Source organism: Leptonotus elevatus, chromosome 10, assembly GCF_054856555.1.
Source record: "Leptonotus elevatus isolate MCC_2025b chromosome 10, RoL_Lele_1.0, whole genome shotgun sequence".
In the NCBI taxonomy this organism is placed as follows: Eukaryota; Metazoa; Chordata; class Actinopteri; order Syngnathiformes; family Syngnathidae; genus Leptonotus; species Leptonotus elevatus.
In genome coordinates, this window is record NC_141248.1 from 1,904,139 (window position 1) to 1,926,189 (window position 22,051).

Below are 22,051 nucleotides of genomic sequence, written 5' to 3' on the forward strand. Positions count from 1 at the left end.
AAAGGCGGAAGCGCAAGTACTGGAACACGGCCTACATGTCGCAAACCGGAACCAGAAACAAAGCTGATGGGTGAAAACCCGGAAGTCGGAAGTCCCACCTCCTCCGTGGCATATATACCATAGCAAAGCATCCCCAAACCATGACGTTTCCACCTCCATGCTTCATATTGGTAGGCCTTTGATGAGGTCCTTTTTTTTCTGGAATGCTGTATTTGGTCTATGCCAAACATTTATATTTCAAGTATTTAATTTTTCAAATATTATTTTTGTAGTCCACATTTGTCCACATTCTCTCTGGCAAACTTCGTCTGGCCTTGCTGCTGTTATTAGAAAGCAAAGGTTTCCTTTGGGTCATCATTTAGTTACCATTAGAGATGGGCGGGCGGGTAAAGCATGAAGGTTTTCCTTCAAAATTGTTCCAAAATTGATTTGGAGCTTTGTTGCTTCAGTTAAACAAGGACATCTAGTGGACGAAAGAGGTCAAAGCAAACCTATGTCACTAAAAAGTGAAACATTCACTCACTCTTATATTTCAGCAATCATCGTGAAATAAATGATACTGATTAATGTATTATGACTGTTTGAGTTAATTCAAATGGAAAATGTTGCAATAAAAAAGTTTTTCACATAAATACAATAAAACAGTAGACTTGTGCATCTTTATTATAACGGGAGTATGGGAGAACAGAAACAACAAAAGAACACAGTGATGCATTTATAAGCTTTAATTAAAAAATAAAGTTTTCTCCACAATAAAAGGTTTTAGGCAGTTCCTCTTCACGCTCACTATTTATTTTTGGGAAAAAATATCATTCACATATCACTGATTATGCTGGAAGACATATTTGCAAACAACTTTCCACAAAACGTATTTGACGCTGTAAGATCCAAATGATCGGGTGGTGAGGGTTGGGGTGATTCCTGGGCTACGTAATCATTTGTCCAAGATGGCTGCCACCCTGGGTGGGCGGAGGGGAAGAAATATGGGAATTCGAGTAAAGAAACAAGAAAATGTGGTAATTTTTGGCTTTTTGTGAGGGTATTTTAATGGTAAAAATGTTGAATTTATGGTAAGTGGAAATTTCTGGCATTGGTAGGTAAAAGCTGAACAGTTGAATTGAAAGTTAGAATGGTTTGAATCAGTGAATAAATGTAGAAATCAGAGCAGAAAAACAAGTAAACATGGTCATTTTTGTGGGTATTTTAATGGTGAAAGTGTTGAATTTCTGGTAAGTGGGAATTTCTGGCAATTTTCTGGCATTGATAGGTAAAAGCTGAACAGTTGAAAGTTAGAATGGTTTGAATCAGTGAATAAATGTAGAAATCAGAGCAGAAAAACAAGTAAACATGGTCATTTTTGGCTTTTTTGTGGGTATTTTATTGGTGAAAGTGTTGAATTTATGATAAGTGGGAATTTCTGGCAATTTCCTGAGTGGAGCGCGTTTAGTTGTGTTTGTTTTGTAAATAAACTGCTGCCATTGAGGCCAACCTCCTCCCTGCGCCTGGGACCTCCCTTCCTCGTTGTGTCATACATAGCCCTGGCAGGTTTTTGGGATATAAATCTTTCTCACTTTTACCTAACCTGCACACACAACTCCACTTGGAGTTAAACAGAGGCACTTGAAATGCTGACAGGCTTACCAGTAGCCACATATTATTTTCGACTGCGCTACCGTCTTGTATTTAATTTTGTACCAAATCTTATACAGGAATGCACAAACATTTCTACCTGTGTTGTTTTGAGTCACTCCAGCATACAAGAGGAATAGGGGTGAGGCTGATTGGCAAGGCGGAAGTACATGTACAATTCTCCCAAGGACTTGCAAATAAATGCCCATCAAATATCAAAACACTTATCTAGAATTCAAGACACATTTATTTTTTTATATTTGAAGGGGAAAAACATTGGCTGCAGCAAAATTAGCATTTTTTTTTTCATCCAGGGCAAAAGTAAAAATTCTTAAACATCTCACATGGTCAATGTGTATTTGTGCTTGCCTAAGACTTACTGTGCTTTCCTCCTTTCCTCCGTTACATTTACTTGAGCAACTTTTTGGAAAAAAAAGTACTTCTAAGAGTAGTTTTATCACGCAATACTTTTTTTTACTTTAGTTGATGTGGGAAGAAGTAACGCTATTCTTACTCCGCTATATTGGGCTACACTAAGTCGTTACCCGCCGCCCCATTCATACATTAGATTTACCGTATTATCACGTAAGCGCTCCACTTGACTGACTGTGTGGATAGCATTTCCGCGGACACATTGCTTATCTGCAGGAAATGCAGCCCTGGTTGAGGAATGGCAGGCATGAGAACCCAAAAGAGTCAACTGAAAGATGACGTCTTGGTGCTTTCGCTTTAAGAAACTGCCACCTATGGTGATTATACTGGGAGGCAGAGCGAGTTACGCCACAATTTGTCAATGGATTGTGTGTGCTTGGGCTAATGTGTCTGCTTGCTCTGTTGTTCGAGCTCAAAAAATTAATTTTATTTTATGATTTGAAGATGCCAGCATTTGCACATAATTTTATGTTTTTGTCTGTTTGATGACATTGTTTTTAAGAATAAATAAGACTTTGTTCAAGCAGTTACTCATTGTTTGAGTATTATTTTCAGCGAATACTTTTTTTTACTTATACTTGAGTGATTTTTTTACATGACTTCTTTTTACTTTTACTTGAGTAATATTATTTTGAAGTAACGTTATTCTATTTGAGTACAATTTTTGGCTACTCTACCCACCTCTGTCTCCTTCTAATGTAGGGGTTTGGAGATTTTGAGTCTTATAAATGAATATAAATGTCAATTATATTGATAAATTAAAAAAGCATATCTAAACCCCAGCCCTAATTTAGGAACCTAACTTCTTGCCAGCAATCATTCTTACCTGGCTCGTTGCTCATGGCAGACCAGGTTAGAAATGTGGCATACAGGGTGATGATGGAGGATTGAAGAAGACCAGAGCGAGGCTGATACTCCTAGGAAAGCCGACAAAAAAAAAGATTAAAAAAACATTTGCATGTGAACCTGGTCTCTTGTGTGTACACATCAGGTATAACGACATATCATTAAATTAACAGACTCTGAAATGAGTTGACATAACTTGTAAAACAGAATCACTCATTTCAAGATAGTGGTAATCAAGTTATTGGTGCACTAAAATTTCAGAGCTTTTTAAGTAGGGCTACTGATCAGTGATGGGAAAATGAAGTGAAATTGATTAAATTTCCATTGCATCTTTAAACCAGTGCCAGTTAAATGAGTAAAAACAACAACAAACAAAAACAAAAAACATCACAAATGCTTCATGAAGGAAGCTTCATTTGTCCATCACTAGATAACGGCTCTGAAATCAGGCAGGGTTCAAAAATGTATTCACAACTGTGCATGTACCTGTACTTTATTCAGCACAGAGATGACAGAGGCCCCAATGCAAAGCAACATGTTGAAGCTAATGAAGAACTTGTTGATGGCGCAATCATTAGGTGTAGTGTAGAAGACGTAGAACAGTATACAAGCGATGAATGATAGTAGGTAGTTCACGATTGTGACCAACGGCAAACCTGTAAGAGGACAAGACTTATGATTTATGTATTTGAGAAATTGTTGTTTGTCAACATTTACACATTTACCTCATAATCACTAACCTGTATACCAGATCATTGAGCCATCACTCTCCATTCTGTCCAGCCAGGACTCATTCCACGAATGAGCAAAGTCAACCAGCAGGACCAGCTGGATTACAATGAAGAAGAAGGCTCCAGCTGAGCCCACAGCAAACCAAGCTAAAATAGTAAAGTCATACTATAAAACAAGCCTCCAAAAAACATATTTGGAAGTCTTATTATCATTAAGCATATTTAGAACTTACCATATGTAAAAGTACCATCTGGAATGTAAAAGGAACTAGCTGTAACTAGCACCAGGCCAAGAACCTTAAAGAACCAAAATCTGCAGGGGGAAAAAAGGTCATGTCAGATTGAAGAACATCCTCTTTAACCACAACAGATATTGTGAAAACATTCTATACATTACACTGGTCTGCATAAAAAATAAACAAAAATGACAAATATTTTCTCGAGCATTCATTTACCATTCATTTTGGCCCATATGCTCTAGTTTTTCCTGTTACACACTATGTGCTATTTTTTTAAACTTTTTTTTTAAAAAACACATCGAAACACTGCACACGACTAACTTTTGGTATATATATATTTTTTAATCATTTGTCCTTGCAGCCAGTGTCTTTGAAACAGGTGAACGTTTATCAGTGATCAGCTAAAGGTAAGATTCTCCTCTACGGGTTGTAGCCTCACCAAGGGTCAGTGTACATTCTGTTATATGCATCCTAGTCTTAGCGGTTTAGTTGGTACCCCCTTCAGACCCGTACATGGCCCCAGTGGACACGACATATTTGCATGTCTAAAGAAATGAAACGCATAATTTGGATTATGTCAACACTTCTGGCTCATGATTGGATCTTAACTAACCAATCACAATCAAGTTGATTTGCATGATGTTCATGTTAAAAATGTTGCATATAAGCTTGGTAAGTTTACAACACGCTACAGGCAAATTATCCTGGCGTCCACTACATTAACTAAAAACAGAGATGACCCCCCCCCCCCCCCAATTTTTTTTTTCCATGTCGTCCTTATGTACGCCCCAGCTTCCCCCGCCCACAAAAAAAATTCCATGTTGTTCTTATGTACGGAAGAGGATTAGGGCCAGTGAAGAGAAAAAAAGCAGTTTGGCAGGATTCTCACTTTATTCTCAGAATTCTCACTTTAAAGTCAGAATTCTGACTTAGTGCTACATACTGTGTGATGTGGGGTATGACTGGGTCTAGATCGACCAGGGCGATGTGATTGCATATCAACTTTAATTTGACTGCACTTGTAAGCGGTCAAACTAGGGTTTTTTCATGATTCGGAGTTGATTGCAATCATGTATTTTTCACAAAAAGAATTCCTTGGTTAAAAAAAGGCCACACCCACTCTTATGTTCAAAATTCAATCAATTCAATCTCTGGGTCTTCTCACCACCATCATGACCATGTAGCGATTATTTGGTTTGCCGTAATGGCTTATGAGAAATTTAGACGGTACAGAGGGGAGTTGTAATTTCCTCAGCAACCTCGGGGGCACCACGTTGACTTTGCTTGTTTGTAGGAGCAAAATAAACGATAAAAATCCTATTATCAAGTATTCGTAATCTGAAGTTGCTACTTTAGTTAATCATGGAGTTCTTTGCTTTCATAAGAGAATTACTAATCCACTCAGTAAACACAAATGATTCGGCAGAAATGGAATTTCTAGACAACAAATGTATTTAGTAAACACACATATATTAGTCACAGCCTAACCTATTAATGAAACGGAATAAAAATGTGAATCAAAGATAAAACGAAAACTTGCAACCTCACTAACTAAGATAAAAGAAGGTAGATAAAAAAGGTAGATGGGGGATAAAGATGGAAGCGTTTGACCTGTCAACTCTTTTATGTTTGAATAAAAGCATTGCACCAGTAGTATATGATGCAATGGAGGCGCAACTCACGAACGGGTTCAGTCGCACGAGGGAGAGACTCGAGCGTCGATCCTCGGTTGAATGCTGGAATGCTGCAGCAGGTTTCCGGCTGCTTGTCAGGTGCACGCGCGGCGTGGATGCAGCGGCCGGTCCTTGGCTGGCGCACGTCCAGCTGGAATGCTGCCCGGGAGTCTCTGGTTGCTGTCCGGTGATGCACGCGCAGCCTGGAGGTCTGCAGGTCCTTGTGTGAGCGCTGCGGGGGCGCCTCGGACTCACGGCTGGAACAGACACGCGCGTTTTGGGGATGCGTAGTGTGTTTGTAAGTCCTTGCTTGATGCGCGTTTTGGGGACGCGCGTTGTGACTCAAGTCCGGGGCTCAAAGGAAGAAGCCGTGTGGTCACCCTCAAAGACCACGTCTCTCGTGATGATCAGGAAAAGTTCATGGGGCCAGACGTGAGGTGGAGTGAGGGTGGAGGAGTTGCAGGAACGAGAGAGTCCTTGAGCAGTTCAGGGGGCAGAGAGTTCAGGAAAAGAGTTCCAGGAAAAGAGCGTGAGGAAAAGAGTTGCAGGCAAGAGCGTCAGGAAAAGAGAGAGAAGTTCCTTTGCGCGCTAGCTTTTAAAAGCTGTGTCACACCCCCTGCCGTGCGCATGAAGCAAACTTGGTCGACTGAGACCAAGCTTTTGGGATAGTATTTAATAATTTTGGATCAGAATTGACAAGCCAGATGCTTCATTTGTCATACTGAACACATTTCAAACATTACCACGATCATAAAGTTATTGATTCTGCTAAGCTTACTAATGAGCTAAACTTAGGTGGCTACAGAAATTACACACATTCATTTGAGATAGACATACATGTTGTGTACAAAGATAAACAACAGGAGTCCGTGTATGTCCCGAATTATGTAGACTTCAGATTAATTAGGAGCGGCAGGATTCTTGAGGATAATCGATAGTGACAGTTGGAGGGCACTGTTGTACCATACACCTTCCACGGGACATTGTTTCCCAAAAAAAACCACATGGCTAATTCCTGTGGATAGGCCAGACCATAAAAGATGGTCTGGGGACTGCTTATCAGACAGGATTTCAGGTCTGTCGGAGCTGTGGTATGCGTTTCCGGGGGGTTATAAACCGAAGTCCAGTCCCTGCTGGAGGGAAACTCAAAGAGTCCTTTTGAACTGAAAACACAGAGTTAAGACACACACACATATTCCCCAGGGGGAAATGTTTAAAAAGACACATAAAATGAAAAAATTGAGGGTGACGGGCAATATTCGGTACAACCACAATTCTTGCATGAAATTCCTATACCGATTCTACATGCTGAGATGCCATTCCTCTTGCAGCACCACAACACTGGTTGTTGCAATCTCCATTGCAGTTGTAGCTTGTGAACTGCAGTAGCATGTATGCATTCTTTAAATCAACCTGCACAGATCTACAGAACCCGTCCAAAGGAAGCGAGAAAGAGATACAGCGTGCCAGATAATTTGACTGCAGCTAGACTGAAGGCAAGCTTGCGGAAGACAGCACAGAGTCGCGGGGATGACTGGGGCACTGAAGTTGTTGGACGTCTAGGGTTAGGGTTAAGGCTGCATAACTACACAGAATAAATTCAGTAGAGTAAATTTGACTCTATTTAGAGTGGGACCAAATAGACTCAGTTTTAGAGTAATATTTACACTTGGAAGAGGGTGAAATAAAGAATTGGAAAAAATAAAAATGACTCAATGGTAGAGGAACAAACTCACAACCTTCAGCTTGGGAGACGGCCAGCCGATCTACTCCCTGAGCCACGCAGCTCCTGCTTTCTATTAGTATACCGCCCGTGTCTGCTGCAGCTGAATCCATGATTCCATGGAATCTTCCTCCAAGAGACCAAAAACCATGTCTTTGGTCTCTTGGAAATAAGCAAACAGTAGGAGTGGCAAAGCTCAGGTGGTAGTGTGGCAGTCTCCCAAGCTGAAGGTCGTGAGTTCGTTCCTCAACCCTTGACTTTTTTAAATTATTATTTTTAGTTTACTCTCTTCCTAGTGTAAATCTTAGCCTACTTTAAAACTGAGTGTATTTGGCCCCTCTCTAAAATTCTAATTTACTCTAAAATAGAGTCAAATTTACTCGACAGAATTTACTGTGTAATTTTGAAACAGGTGGCCATTACTCCAAAACTGAACATAGGGGGAAAAGGAAGAGAGGACAAAAGAAAATTGACGAGGAACGAGAGGCTGGTTTTTTTTATTAGTTAGACTCAGAACTCAAGCATAGGGTGATGACTCTTGACCAAGTCCACAAAAAGCCACAGCAGTTTGATCCATCACCAGATAAGAGCCTTTGTTATTCAAGGTATTGGCTAAAGAAGAAACTCCAAGATAAATTACGTGACACCTCATTTTTCACATCACACAAGAGAAAGATAGATGTACTCTGCCTCAAAGATGGCACAGACTACATTCTGCGAGAGCATCATGCCACTCTTGTGCATGGAGATGAGAAGACACAGATCATAAAGACTGCACTATAGTTGATATGCAATGACATCGCCCTGGTCGATCTAGACCCAGATATACCCCACATCACACAGTAACTCTTATATCCAGAGTCAACAGGTTCTTGTTTCTGAAAGTCTGCAGATGGGCCTTGCCATACAACTTGATCATAGATTTGGGTCAAGATGGATGCTCAACAACATATTTTGAACATAAGAGTGGGTGTGCCTTTTTTTTTTAACCAAGGAGATATCTTTGTGAAAAATACATGATTGCAATCAACTCTGAATCATGAAAAACTCCTAGTTTGACGGCTTACAAGTGCTGTCAAATTATCTGGCACTCTGTATCTCTTTCGCGCTTCCTCTGGACGGGTTCTGTAGATCTGTGCAAGTTGATGGGCAAAGAATGCATACATTCTTGTACAGAAAGAAGCTGAACGGAGAGAGCAGGAAAGGTGGGCATGGCTGTGTTCCCACAAAGGAATGATTTTTGCAAAAAATACATTATTGCAATCAACTGAGAATCATGTAAGTTACCCAAGGCCAAACAGAATTTTTTTTTTTTTCGAAAAGCAGTATTCAGTACCTCAACTTTGAGCATTTGTTACAAAAAAAAATTCAGGATTTGAACTTAAACTTTTTGATACATCTTACTACACACCTTCACAAATACATTAGCAAAGAAATTGATTGGTAAGGATTTAGTTTACAGATTTTCATATATTTCCCTTACTACAATGGACCATCAGTTTGCACAGATCCACAGAAGACACCATTGCTACACTACTCCATAACACCCTTTCTAATCTGGAAAGTGGAAAATAAGAACTCATATGGCAGACTGCTTTATGTGAACTACAATTCAGCATTTTGTGCAATAATTCCTTCAAAACTGCTTACGAAACTCAACCATAGTTTTCATCCTGGACTTCCTGACTATCAATAGGTGGTTAAGATGGGCTCCATTTTCTCTACTCCCCTGACACTGAACATGGGCGCTCCTCAACGGTAGGTCTGGAAGCCCCTACTGTATTCTCTATACAGCCACGATTGGGTGTATAGGGTGGATTTGAATTTAGTGGTCAAGTTTGCAGATGACTGTGGTTGTCTTGTTCACTGACTCTATTATTGTTTAGTGTGAAGATTAAGATAAGAATTGCTTTCCTTGTTCATCATTGAGAAATGGCAGCTTGAGTAGAGTAAAGTCCTATTTGCAGTAACCAGTATGACACTAGCACGAAAAAGCAGGCTGCAAAGAGGCTAAAAGTCACAAGTTGTATTGTCAGTCTCTAGTATGTCTATTAAAGCGTACTCACCCATTGTGTACAGCAGCACGGGGGTCTTTGGTGTTCTTGACATTAACCAAAAGAATGGAAAACCAAACAAACCACATACTCATTCCAAAGCAGACACGGTAGACTGCCTTGTACCCCATAAATAGTTCACAGTTGAAATCAGCTTGTATGCCAGGTAGAGAAGAGTCTGCCCCACCTGCACAGAAGCCTGGTATCTAAACAAATGACAGGTAAGCAACGTTTAACTTTGTAAAGGAAAAGAAACATCCAACAAAGGAAGTATCAACATCAGTAACAAAGACATTGAAATAATTCAATAACAAGGTCTCAAATCTGCAGTAAGAAACCATTGTCATTTTTGTTGCATCCATAGGAACCACATATGAGAAGAGCACATGTGGTAAATACAAATCATCATTTGAGAACATGCATCTTCACAAACATAAGTCAAAGCCAAGCCAATTGACATCCAAGCTAAACACTTAAAACTGGAAGGACATTGAAGATTTTGTTGTGCAGCAAAATTTGTCCACTAGTCTAGTGTGCAAGATGATCATTTAAAAAAACAGTTTGCTGTTATAATTTCCCATTAAGGCAGCAAAATTTGTCCACTAGTCTAGTGTGCAAGATGATCATTTAAAAAAACTGTTTGCTGTTATAATTTTCCATTAAGGCTATTTTAAAAGAACTTGCTTTAAGTGTATTTTCATCGCTTTGAAAGTACCGTCACAATTATTGTCATGATGGCACTGAGGTAGTCTAAAAACCTCGTATTTCTGGGATTGCCATTAAGGAGACAACATGTACGTTTATAACCAACCAAGACTGAACAGGTTAAGTTGAACGTTAACTGATATTGTAACACTGAATAGTACAAAATTGAACATAATAAGGCCAGTAAACTAAGGCTATAGCAAGTTTTTGTTTTTTAAATTGGCAATTATCTCAAATGTACGACGGCGTATTAGGGCCACATATAAATATATTTTTTTAGAGGGTGGGGGCAATATTCAGAGAAAAAAACTCATACATTTGTGACTTTATAAAGTTGCAAATTTGCGACTACAAGGAGCTAATTTATGAGAAAAAACTCGTAAATTTGCGACTTTATAAAGTTGCAAATTTGCTAGTTTATAAAGTGAGGTAAAGAAAAAAAACTCAGAAACTTACGAGAAATACACGTAGCGTACTACTCGAATGTTTGTGCCAATACTTTTCGGTCGGGTTTTTAAAAAAGGAGATAGTAATGGCTTTAACAAGATGATGTTAAGCATTCGCTCTTGGGTTGGGTACTGCCAGCAACAAAGACGCCTCGCTTTGCAAAGATCCATAGCCGGAGGATCAAGCAATTAAGTTAATTTGTTAAAATGTATATTTACTTGTACATTGATGTTTCCAGAATTATTTACACATTCATACATTTTGGTATTTTTTTGTACTAATAGCTAAATTAATGTGTCAAATCTGCTGCTCTCAGTCATTCACTTGCATTTACCTACATTATGCTAGCTTTTGATTGGTCAGTGTTAGTCAGCTGATAGGGGATCAGGAAGTGTTTTCGCTCTAGCTGCTGCGTATGACGAGTAAAGTTTAAATTAAGAATGAATCAGTCTCCAATCCTGCCTTTTCATTTTATAAACAGCGTCACATAAACCACCAATGTATCCTCACAGACTATTGCTACGCTACGTGTATTTGTCGTAAGTTTCTGAGTTTTTTTTCCTTGCAATTTTGCCACTTTGTAAACTCACAAATTTGCGAGTTTCTTTTTTCCTCTGAATATGAACATCTCTGCTTTTTGCAGACGATGTGATTCTCTTGACTTCATTAAGCCGTCATCTTAGACCCTGTCCCGAGTGGCAGAGTTCAAATGGCTTGAAGTCTTGTGGGGAGAATGGAGTGGAGGATCAATAGATGGATGTCTGAATTGGTGGGAGGGGGTGGTCTATAAAATGCACCAGTGAAAACCAGCATGCAGTGATCCAATTTTCAGAGGTGGGCACTTCCTTCTCTCCGTCGGCTTCCTTGTTGACGGATGCCCACATTTTCGGCAATTGCTTTATGACGCAAAACCTTGAAAAAATACACACTGAAAAAGTCTGTACTGACCCGGATCGACGGACAAAAAACCTGCTTCAATTGGTGCTTAGTTTTTTTCTAGGCTTTGCATCAAAAAGCAATCACCGAAAATGTAGGCATACATCAACGACGGGACTGACGGAGAGAAGCAAGTGCCGACCTCTGACGATTTTTCTGGTCAGAAGGTGTACCAGGCGCTGAAATTCACTGCAGGCTGTTAGCACAATGTGGGAATTTTAGATATTAAACATGGCAGAAATAGGTTCTATTGGCAAACAGCTTTCACACACACTCTTACCCGTATAAGCAGCTTCTCCGCCCCTGGTGACAGCATGATGCAGGACAAGATGGTCCCCAGCAGCAGGATCCAAGCATACATGATCCTGGTCACTGTGGAATTCCTGCACAAACACGGCGACTAGAGGACATGTTGTACTTTTAGTGACCATGCTTCCACATCACCAGAGAAGAAATTATTTCAATAAGGTTGGGGGAAAATATTTCTATGATTTTATTAGAAGTTAAGTTATCCCCCACATTTACTCTTATAGTATTGCAAAACATGACTTATGCTCTTGCAGCTGCAGGGCAGAAACTGTGCCTTATCACAAGATAGCGGCTGCAACACTTTGTGGATGAACTGTTGAACATTGACTGTTGAAACCTTCAGCGCCGAAGAAAGACACGTCTGTATTATTATCTGCATTATCTGCATAATGACTCATATCCTTGAATGTTGCTGCTGTGTATTCCCCCTACCTTTAGCAACATCTGTGTAAACTAGGGGAAACCCTATTAAAAAGAGAGGACCCGGCGGAATGTGCTCAGAACGGGTAGGAGATTGTAATCTGTGCACATCTCTGTCCATTCTCCTCGCGAGTAAAAATAATCTAAATCTCTTATCTTCTTTCCTTGTCTGTTGTTTATTAAATGTTCTAGGTTAACTGAACCTGACAGATTTAAACTAGGGTTACACGATAATGCTATTTTCAATTGATACCGATAAGCCAATAATTTAGAAAGTGCCGATGTTGATAACTGATAAACCGATAATTGTTTGCAAAATTAACTTGAATACAAATATGTTTTCAAGTCCTACTTATATGTCTAACATGTTAAATACATTGAAAGATTGTGTAAAGCACAATGAAGCTTAATTTTATTGGTATCTCTGCTTCAAAGACAACCAGTAACTTATTTTGAGTTTGCCAAAACAAAACAATCATGTTTTAAAAATGCAACAAAAAACTGTGAGGGTAACATTTTGGTGACGCGCAGTAAAGACAGCCCACACTGAAAACTGGCATGTCGCCATGAGGCATCTTCTGTGAATACAAGCTTGTGTGCATTATGACATCACAAATATGCAACACTACCATAGGAGAGGGGAGGCAACTCGAGCTACAACCACAACAGATTATTATTGATTATTATCGGCTGATTTCTTTATTATCTGGTTTATCTGTATGACGTCAAATTGGTCGATAATTGCCGATAATTATCGGCCACCAATATTATCGTGCAGCCCTAATTTAAACATCATAGACCTCATGGATGAAACATAACACGACTGTCAAAATCTAAGTGTTAACTCTGGAGATTAATAACAATTATTAAAAGTGTTTAAAAAAAACTCAGTCAAATCAGCTTCATTTACTTGTGGAATTCCTGCACAAACACGACAACTCGAAGACATGTTGTACTTTTAGTGACCATGCTTCCACATCACCGGACAATACTTAATTTCAGTAAGGTTGGGAGGAAATAATTCAATGTTTTAAATATCATAGACATAATGAATGGAACTTAATGGCATAATTAAAGTGTTAACTCTGGAGATTAATTATTTATTATTTAAAGAGTAAAAAAAATAAAATATATGTGGCGGCCTTTAACGTCCACTCACATTTGGAGCCAAACTTTGTAAGGAGTCACTGGCGGGAAGATGGATAAACACAGACTATAGTTCATTTTACTTTACTTGCTTGACGCTTGTTGGAAAAATTTTAAAATAATTTGCACACTTCACAAAGGCAATTTCAAACAGCAGGTTAAAAATAGGTTACAAAATAGTAGCTTAGTTATTCATATTTATATATATATAAGATGCCTTGGACAGTTTTGTTTCAACATTTGTATTTTACAGGAAAAACTAATAGAACAGTGTTTGAGTGTATACTTTCTATTTGATGATTTTATATCTATTCCAATATTTTACTCAAGTGATTGTTTGTTACCAGCTTTGTCGAACATAGTAGTTTACTATATATTTCTCTCTCTCTCTCACTAGTGTCGGGCTGAAACGTCGTAAGTCACAATTTGGCAAATTTCACATTTTAAAAATCTATACTTTCGGTATCGGTACTCGCCCATCTCTAGTTTTTACTAAATCATTTTTGTTCACACTAGCATTTGATCTTACAAAAACAGCCAAAATTGACATTGAGATTGTCAACGTAGTGGGGGTTGCAAGGTATTTGCCTTTGGTGATTTGTCCACTGCATGTGCCACATACATGCATCTGCACACTAATTGACAAGTATAATTTGGAAGCTTAGTAATGAACTGCAGACTGCATGAATTAAGTTACACTATAATTGCACTATAATTCATGTTGTCTTTGTGGTGGCTCATGAGTGTTTTGCAGTTCAGTCTTTTTTTTTAGATTTGGGGCAAAAGATGCAGCCAAAACCCTGTGCAAATCATTGTATTAAGATTCTTGATACTCAGGATATTTTGATCAAACACACAGAATGAGAATGAGAACTAGAAAAAATTTCCGCCGAAATTTTGAATGGGCCTGCTGACTCTTTTAAATGAGCTGAACAGTTTAAAATTGAAACCATTGAAATCGCTCAAGAAATGTGGAAGTTAAACATAATCAACTAAAAGTATTACTGCCCCTTTAAGAAACATGCACATTCACGCACACACATTTGATTTTAACTAACATTGAAATGAGCTGAACAGTTTAAAATTTAAACCATTGAAATCGGTCAAGAAATGTGGAAGTTAACCATAATCAACTAAAAGTATTACTGCCCCTTTAAGAAACGTGCACATTCACGCACACACATTTGATTTTAACTAACATTTCAATGAGCTGAACAGTTTAAAATTTAAACCATTGAAATCGGTCAAGAAATGTGGAAGTTAACCATCATCAACAGTATCTTACTGCCCCTTTAAGAAACATGCACATTCACGCACACACATTTGATTTTAACTAACATTTCAATGAGATGAACAGTTTAAAATTTAAACCATTGAAATCGGTCAAGAAATGTGGAAGTTAACCATAATCAACATCAAATAAAAGTATCTTACTGTCCCTTTAAGAACGCATACACATTTGATTAACTTGAGTAACTTGTTGGGAGACGTCACGCACCAACATTCCATAGATTTTGTATGGGATAAGCACACCTCAAACAAAAGCCTCTCACGACTTAACGGTTGAAGATGCAGATTCCAGAAATGGCTCGGTCGAACGGCAAGGGTTTGGGGAACGCGAGTTCTCAGTTGTTTCATCGGATGAAAAATGACCAAATGAGAGCAGGTTGAAAACTTATGATTTATCGAAAATGAAGAAACAAAGGCGGATAACTAACATTGAAATGAGCTGAAATCGGTCAATAAATGTGGAAGTTAACCATAATCAACTAAAAGTATTACTGCCCCTTTAAGAAACATGCACATTCACGCACCAACAGACGTCACGCACCAACATTCCATTGATTTTGTATAGGATACGCACATCGTAAACAAAAGCCTCTCACGACTTAACGGTTAAAGATGCAGATTCCAGAAATGGCTCGTTAGAATGGCAAGGGTTTGGGGAACGCGAGCATGTTCTCAATTTTTTAATCGGATGAAAAATGACCAAATGAGAGCAGGTTGAAAACTTCTGATTTATCGAAAATGAAGAAACAAAGGCGGCGAAATTAACATGGAGGAGATAGGCGCCCAAGTCCGAGCTCAGAAATGTGGAAGTTAACCATAATCAACTAAAAGTATTACTGCCCCTTTAAGAAACATGCACATTCACGCACACACATTTGATTTTAACTAACATTTCAATGAGCTGAACAGTTTAAAATTTAAACCATTGAAATCGGTCAAGAAATGTGGAAGTTAACCATAATCAATATCAACTAAAAGTATCTTACTGTCCCTTTAAGAAACATGCACATTCACGCACACACATTTGATTTTAACCAACATTTAAATGAGCTGAACAGTTTAAAATTTAAACCATTGAAATCGGTCAAGAAATGTGGAAGTTAACCATAATCAACTAAAAGTATTACTGCCCCTTTAAGAAACATGCACATTCACGCACCAACATTCCATTGATTTTGTATAGGATACGCACATCGTAAACAAAAGCCTCTCACGACTTAACGGTTAAAGATGCAGATTCCAGAAATGTCTCGTTAAAACGGCAAAGGTTTGGGGAACGCGAGCATGTTCTCAGTTTTTTAATCGGATGAAAAATGACCAAATGAGAGCATGTTGAAAACTTATGATTGATCGAAAATGAAGAGGGAAAAACGCCGAAATTAACATGGAAAAAGAGGCGAAATAGTCCGACTTCTTCTCGCTTAAAGTGAAAATAAAGGTACTAAATGACACCTTAGCCAAATAAAAATAGGTTTGTCAGAAACTAGACACTTGTGGCTACAAAATGTGCGAATTTGATGTCTAGTGAGCAAAGATTGTGGCCATGGTGACGAGTTGAAGTGAAACTTGAAATTAATTTTTTCCCTGTCTACACTCTGATTCTTAATTGGTCCGCTCAAGCCCATGCAATACAAACCAATGTGATAAAGGCTATTTCACTCACTGTCTTTGAACCCGCACAGGGGGGAGAGCTTTCATTCCTTAAATTTTTTTTTGACACTGAGCTAAAGATGACAAAAATTCCAACAAAATGAGCTACATTTCATATCGGCCGGGTAACGTATGCGCGCGCAGCGTGTCTTGGAAAAAGGTGCTTGATTGGAGTTGATCTCTTTCGGTTTTCCATTCATTCCTATGGGACTTTTTTTGGGAGTTTTTTGGGAATTGTGTCGCCATGGTAACTGGGAATTCTTAGAAAAAAAATGCCGCACCGAGTCAGATCGAGCCGCATCGTTTGATACCTCATTTGTGCCGGTGCGATCTACGGTACGGGCCGCATTTTTGCGGAAAATAATAAACCCTTTTTCCCTTTTTCTAGGATAGTAATATGTGCCTTCTGCTTCGCAGCAGGCCCATAATAAAGCTCATTTCTAACCTTTACTCTGAATTTTTATTGGTTTGTTTTCTTACCTTTTATTTTTCATTCAAGTATAGATAGATGTATCTTTTTCCCTCCCCACACCCACATTACTGTAAGTTTGGACCAAGCATGGCACTAAAAACTGAAAACTCAAAAGACATCCATTGTCAGTGTACAGTAAGAGGAGTCAGTCAGGAGAATTGATTAACTAATTCAACAGTTTTGTATCACACCGTCCAATGTATCAAATTTATATACATGTACATACAGTACAATTATGATAATGTAGCCGCAAGAGGGCACAAGCCAGTGTCTTCTTGTGCCGGTCCCAAGCCCGGATAAATACAGAGGGTTGTGTCAGGAAGGGCATCCGACGTAAAAACTCTGACCAAATCAAAAATACTAATCAAATTTATGACTTCCATACCGGATCCGTCGAGGCCCGAGTTAACAACGACCACCATCGGTGCTGTTGACCTACAGGATGCCTGTGGAAACTGGACTACTGTTGGTCAAAGGAGAGGAGGAAGGTGTGTTTGTAGGAGGAAAGAGAAGGGGAACACCAAGAGTCTAGGACTGAGAGTAGGGACTTTGGAATGTTGGAACTATGACAGGAAAAGGTAAAGCTGGTTGACATGATGCAGGGGAGGAAGGTGGAGATATTGTGTGTTCAGGAGACCTAGGAGCAGGGTTCAAGTTATTCTATCATGGTGTAGATAGGAAGATAAATGGAGTAGGAGTTATCGTGAGGGAGGAGTTTGTTAGGAACGTCCTGGAGGTAAAAAGAGTGTCAGACAGAGTGATGAGCCTGAAGCTAGGAATCGAAGGTGTGATGACCAATGTTGTTAGTGGGTATGCGCCACAGGTAGGATGTGAGCTGGAGGAGAAGGAAAACATTTGGTTGGACCTTGATGAAATGATGCAGAGCATCCCTAGAAGTGAGAGAGTTGTCATTGGTGCAGACTTCAATGGGCATGTTGGTGCAGGAAACAGAGGTGATGGGCAAGTTTGGTATTCAGGAGAGAAACGCAGAAGGACAGATGGTGGTTGACTTTACAAAAAGAATGGAAATGGCTGTTGTGAATACTTTCTTCCAGAAGAGGCAGGAATACAGGGTGACCTACAAGAGTGGAGGTAGGAGTACACAGGTAGACTAAATCTTGTATAGATATGTAATCTCAAGGAGATCAGCAATTGCAAAGTAGTGGTAGGTGAGAGTGTAGCCAGACAGCATAGGGTGGAAGTGTGTAGGATGACTCTGGTGGTGAGGAAGACAAAGACGGCAAAGGCAGAGCAGAGGACGAAATGGTGGAAGCTGAAAAAAGAAAAGTGTTGTATGACTTTCAGAAAGGAGTTGAGACAGGCTCTGGATGGTCAGGAGGTGCTTCCAAATGACTGGACAACTACAGCAAATGTGATCAGGGAGACAAATAGGACAGTCCTTGGTGTGTCATCTGGAAGGGAAGGAGATAAGGAGACTTGGTGGTGGAATGAGGAGGTGCAGAAGTGGATCTAGAGAAAGAGGTTAGCTAAGAAGTTGTGGGACACTGAGAGGACTGAAGAAAGTAGACTGGAGTACAGGGAAAGGCAGCGTAGGGTGAAAGTAGAAGTGGCAAAGGCCAAACAAGAGGCTTACGATGACTTGTATGCTAGGTTAGATAGTAAGGAGAGACTGATCTATACAGGTTGGCAAAGTGGGCAGAAAGAAAGAAGTTTTAGTATGAAGGTAAGATTTATTGTACGATCATAGCTTGTAATCCGGTGCTAGCTAGCTCATCTCATGTTGTTAATTGTCACGAAAACTGAACACATTGAAGAGCCTCTTTTTTTAAACTGTTTGCAAACTTCTTTCTTTCTGCCCATTTTGAGTGCTCTGCATGTCAACCAACGTTTAAGCTGTTCCACACGGTGTTTGTATATTGAACCATGTTGAAATTTTCACGCCTGGGACGTCCTCTTCTTCCAAAATGACACGTAAACTGGTGTGGCTACTCTGTTTGTTTGGAATTTCGGAATTGTGCATATTAATGATAAAAACATGGCGTCATTTGAGTTCAACCCACTGTTGTTCGCTCAACCAATGAGGTTGAGCTTTAGCCCGCCCAAATCCTCCAGAGCCCGCCCTCTTCTTCTACGAGTACAAATCACGGTGCTCTACAAGTACGAATCAGTTTTGCACCATTTGTAGCGAGATATTTGGTGCAAAACTCACGTGAATGGACAGCAGCAGAAAAACCACTTGTGACTCCTAGTGGCGACTTCTTTGACTACAAGTTGTCATTTCTACAGGTACAAATCACAACTTTTACAGATACAAATTTACACTTTTTTGTACAGGTACAAATCATGACTTTTACACATACAAATTTGTTTTCACAGATACAATTTTTTTTACAAGTTAGTTTTGCACCATAATTACCTCCATACACAGCCCTTTTTATTAGGGGTTTGTCAGTGGAGCACGGTAATGTAATGTTTTTAAGCTTGGCGTGGTCATGCACAAAGACAAAGCAGAGTTAAGCCATTTAAGCACGCGTAAGCAGTAAGCACATGCCTGGCGCACGTTATGAGAAACCCTTTATGAGCTCAAGACATTGCTTGCAACTTTACAAATATTATACTTTTAACTTTTGGTGGATTGAGCATATTACACATCTCTGACACGAGAACGACAACGTAAATTACGCGGAGGGCTAAATGATTCGAATATGTGAATGGAGTGCGGCTTAGCAGGAGCTACGAAGGAAATGCGCAGCAGCATTTAGCTACCTGTTGCTTTTCAGTCACATCAATTCCTTCATTCAAAGAAAAGTATTTCTGATGCATGTGTGTTACTTACGGCCGCAAAAATAGACCCCATGACTACCAGCTCTCGGCGTGGCGGTATTAAGCATATAAAAATGTGCAATTCCCTCTTTTCCGACGTTTCCACGATTCTGCGCCTCCAGGAGATGCTACAACTGTTTCTCCCTGGTGTCAGACTGCAAAGGCGTCATCATCGTCCTAAACATATGACGTCACCGGCTCGTTGACTTGAAAGAACTGCCCCGTTAAACCGAAAAGTGACGTGTATTGGTTTTACATTCAATTAGAAACGTTATTGTCGATTGTTGTTTTTATGTACGTCGCATTTCTTTACGCATTGATATGATCCATTCACAGACGAAATGTGTGAAGACTTACATGCTGTTACTTTCACGTAAATGATTAGTGAGACAAAATAAATATGTTATATGTTTCGAACCATTTATGTTAATGCTACTGGTAAATATTGTGCACAGTGACACGTTATTTACTACAAGTACGATACCAAGATATTTTGTGACAACTTCAGTGCTGTTTAAGTACCGAATTTTGAGAAAGCATATATTTCACATTGTAAATATGGATATTTTGTATGTTTAGAAAGCAGATGTAATGCAAATTAAGAAGACAATTTGTCCCAGTTTATCTTCTGCATGTATGTTTTTATTTGATCGACATTATTATATTTACTGTTACTCTTTGTATACTCCACCCACTGCACTCTCACTTTAGCTAATAGATGGGACCGTATTCTCATATATGGATTCCTGATAGGGGTTTGAATCAAAATATAGAAATACTGTGTTTTCGTGATTAACGGTGTATAAAAACTTTTAATATATTTTTTCTTCTTTTAGTGATAAATGTTATTCATCTTGGAAAATAAATGTATAAATACAAATTACGACACTGTTTGCCGAGGGAAGCTGATGTGATGCAAATTAAGAAGACAAACTGTCACATTTTGTCTTCTGCAGGAGCAAATACATTCTGGAAGACAATTAATTGAGCATCTTTATTGAACCCTACGCACACAAGAAAGCAAGCCATTTTCAACACTTTAGATCAACATGGTCAATTTATAAAAATGATACCCACACATATGGACTGACCAAAAGTATGGATTTTAGAAAAACAATAATAAATTTGCCAAATTGTAAGTGACGAAGTTTTGGACCAACGCCAGCGACACGTAAGTAGCAAAACCTTGAAGTCGCATCTCATGTGGACCAGAAGCCAATGCACAATGGATAGCATCGGGGTAAAAGGATTGATATTTCTCATCCTTGTCAGAAGTCTAACTGGAGCATTTTGTACTATCTACAGACTTTTAATACTAACCATAATATGTGCTAGACTTTTTTTTGCCAGACAGTTCTATTTTAAGGGATAATTTAGATGACCAAAAGGTATTGACAAACCCAAAATGTTCTTCATGATTACTTTGAGGTATACAGACAAAGTACACAAATATTATAAACTTACCAAGCAAGCACTGCACAACAGTGATGCTGAAGACTGAACATTTTTATTTCTTAACATATCAAAATCAACCATAAAAGTCACAACAAAGAAGTCGTTTTTCTTAATACTGTTAAATAAAACAGAATCCGGGCACTTTTCAAAATAAAATATTTTTTAGCTTTGAATAATAAATACACCGGAAGTACAGTAAATCTTTTATTCTTTGAACTGTGCAGCCTGTCTCGGCCCTGTTCTCAGTGGTCGGGGACCACTGTTTTACATCATTCGGACTGGATGGAAGACAAAAGGTTCATCTTTTTTCTTTTTTACTCCACTGAACACAAATTGAATGAATGTAATCATTTCATGGTGGTTTTGGGTTTTTCTTTCAGTTAATCTAGTTTCAATGTGCTTTAGCATTCATTTATCATTTGGTGCTATGTTGCATGTTTATTTTGCTTTGTATGCTTATTGAATGAACTAAGTTGTTTATGTTTATTATTATCAGTGTTGTCACTAACGCGTTAAGTAACACGTTATTGTAATCTGATTACTTTCTTTCAATAATGAGCAATCTAACAAGTTAATTTTTTTCAAACCAGTAATCTGATTAAAGTTACTTTACTAAGTGGCTGTACGTTACTATTTTTTTATGACCTCATAATGTATGTAGAATGCAGAATTTTGTTGTCCATTTTGAAGGGAATTTCAAGGCGAAAATGTTTCTCTTGCATTTGGGAGTGACGTCACATCGCACATCGCATGTCCCGTTTTCTCAGCGGAAGACGCAACGCCGGGTTACGTGTACCAACCGCTCAGTCTGCCCAAAGCAACAGACACTAACAAAGTGAACAATGGAAGAAGCAGGAGGAGCTCCACAAGCGGGTGCATTTGCTCATTGGAAATACAGCCATTACTTTTTGTCCAGTAAAGATGACAAATACCTCTCAGTGCGTTGCAAACTTTGCGGCGGCTCGAAAACCTTGTCGACCGTGTTGGAAAATCGTTCTTTGTTTTCCCGTGTTCATAATGTTGATTATCAAACTCAGACAATGAGATCGGTGAAATCAGGATTTATTTTTACATAAGCTTATGGACACATGAGATCGGCTGAACTCAGCC

General features: G+C 39.0%; 1 protein-coding gene across 1 annotated transcript in view; it reads right to left on the reverse strand.

The window, feature by feature from the left end:
- Nucleotides 1-19,648, reverse strand: part of serinc3 (serine incorporator 3) — a 33,884-nt gene extending 14,236 nt beyond the window's left edge. The window contains exons 1-7 of the mRNA XM_086086974.1: nucleotides 19,500-19,648; nucleotides 11,696-11,815; nucleotides 9,340-9,533; nucleotides 3,872-3,951; nucleotides 3,648-3,785; nucleotides 3,394-3,563; nucleotides 2,888-2,978 (exon numbers count right to left, since the gene is read on the reverse strand). Of these exons, the coding sequence (XP_085943100.1) occupies nucleotides 2,888-2,978; nucleotides 3,394-3,563; nucleotides 3,648-3,785; nucleotides 3,872-3,951; nucleotides 9,340-9,533; nucleotides 11,696-11,815; nucleotides 19,500-19,520 (814 nt within the window). The 5' untranslated portion in view covers nucleotides 19,521-19,648. The remainder of the gene's footprint in view (nucleotides 1-2,887; nucleotides 2,979-3,393; nucleotides 3,564-3,647; nucleotides 3,786-3,871; nucleotides 3,952-9,339; nucleotides 9,534-11,695; nucleotides 11,816-19,499) is intronic.
- Between the last annotated feature and the right edge of the window lie 2,403 nt (nucleotides 19,649-22,051).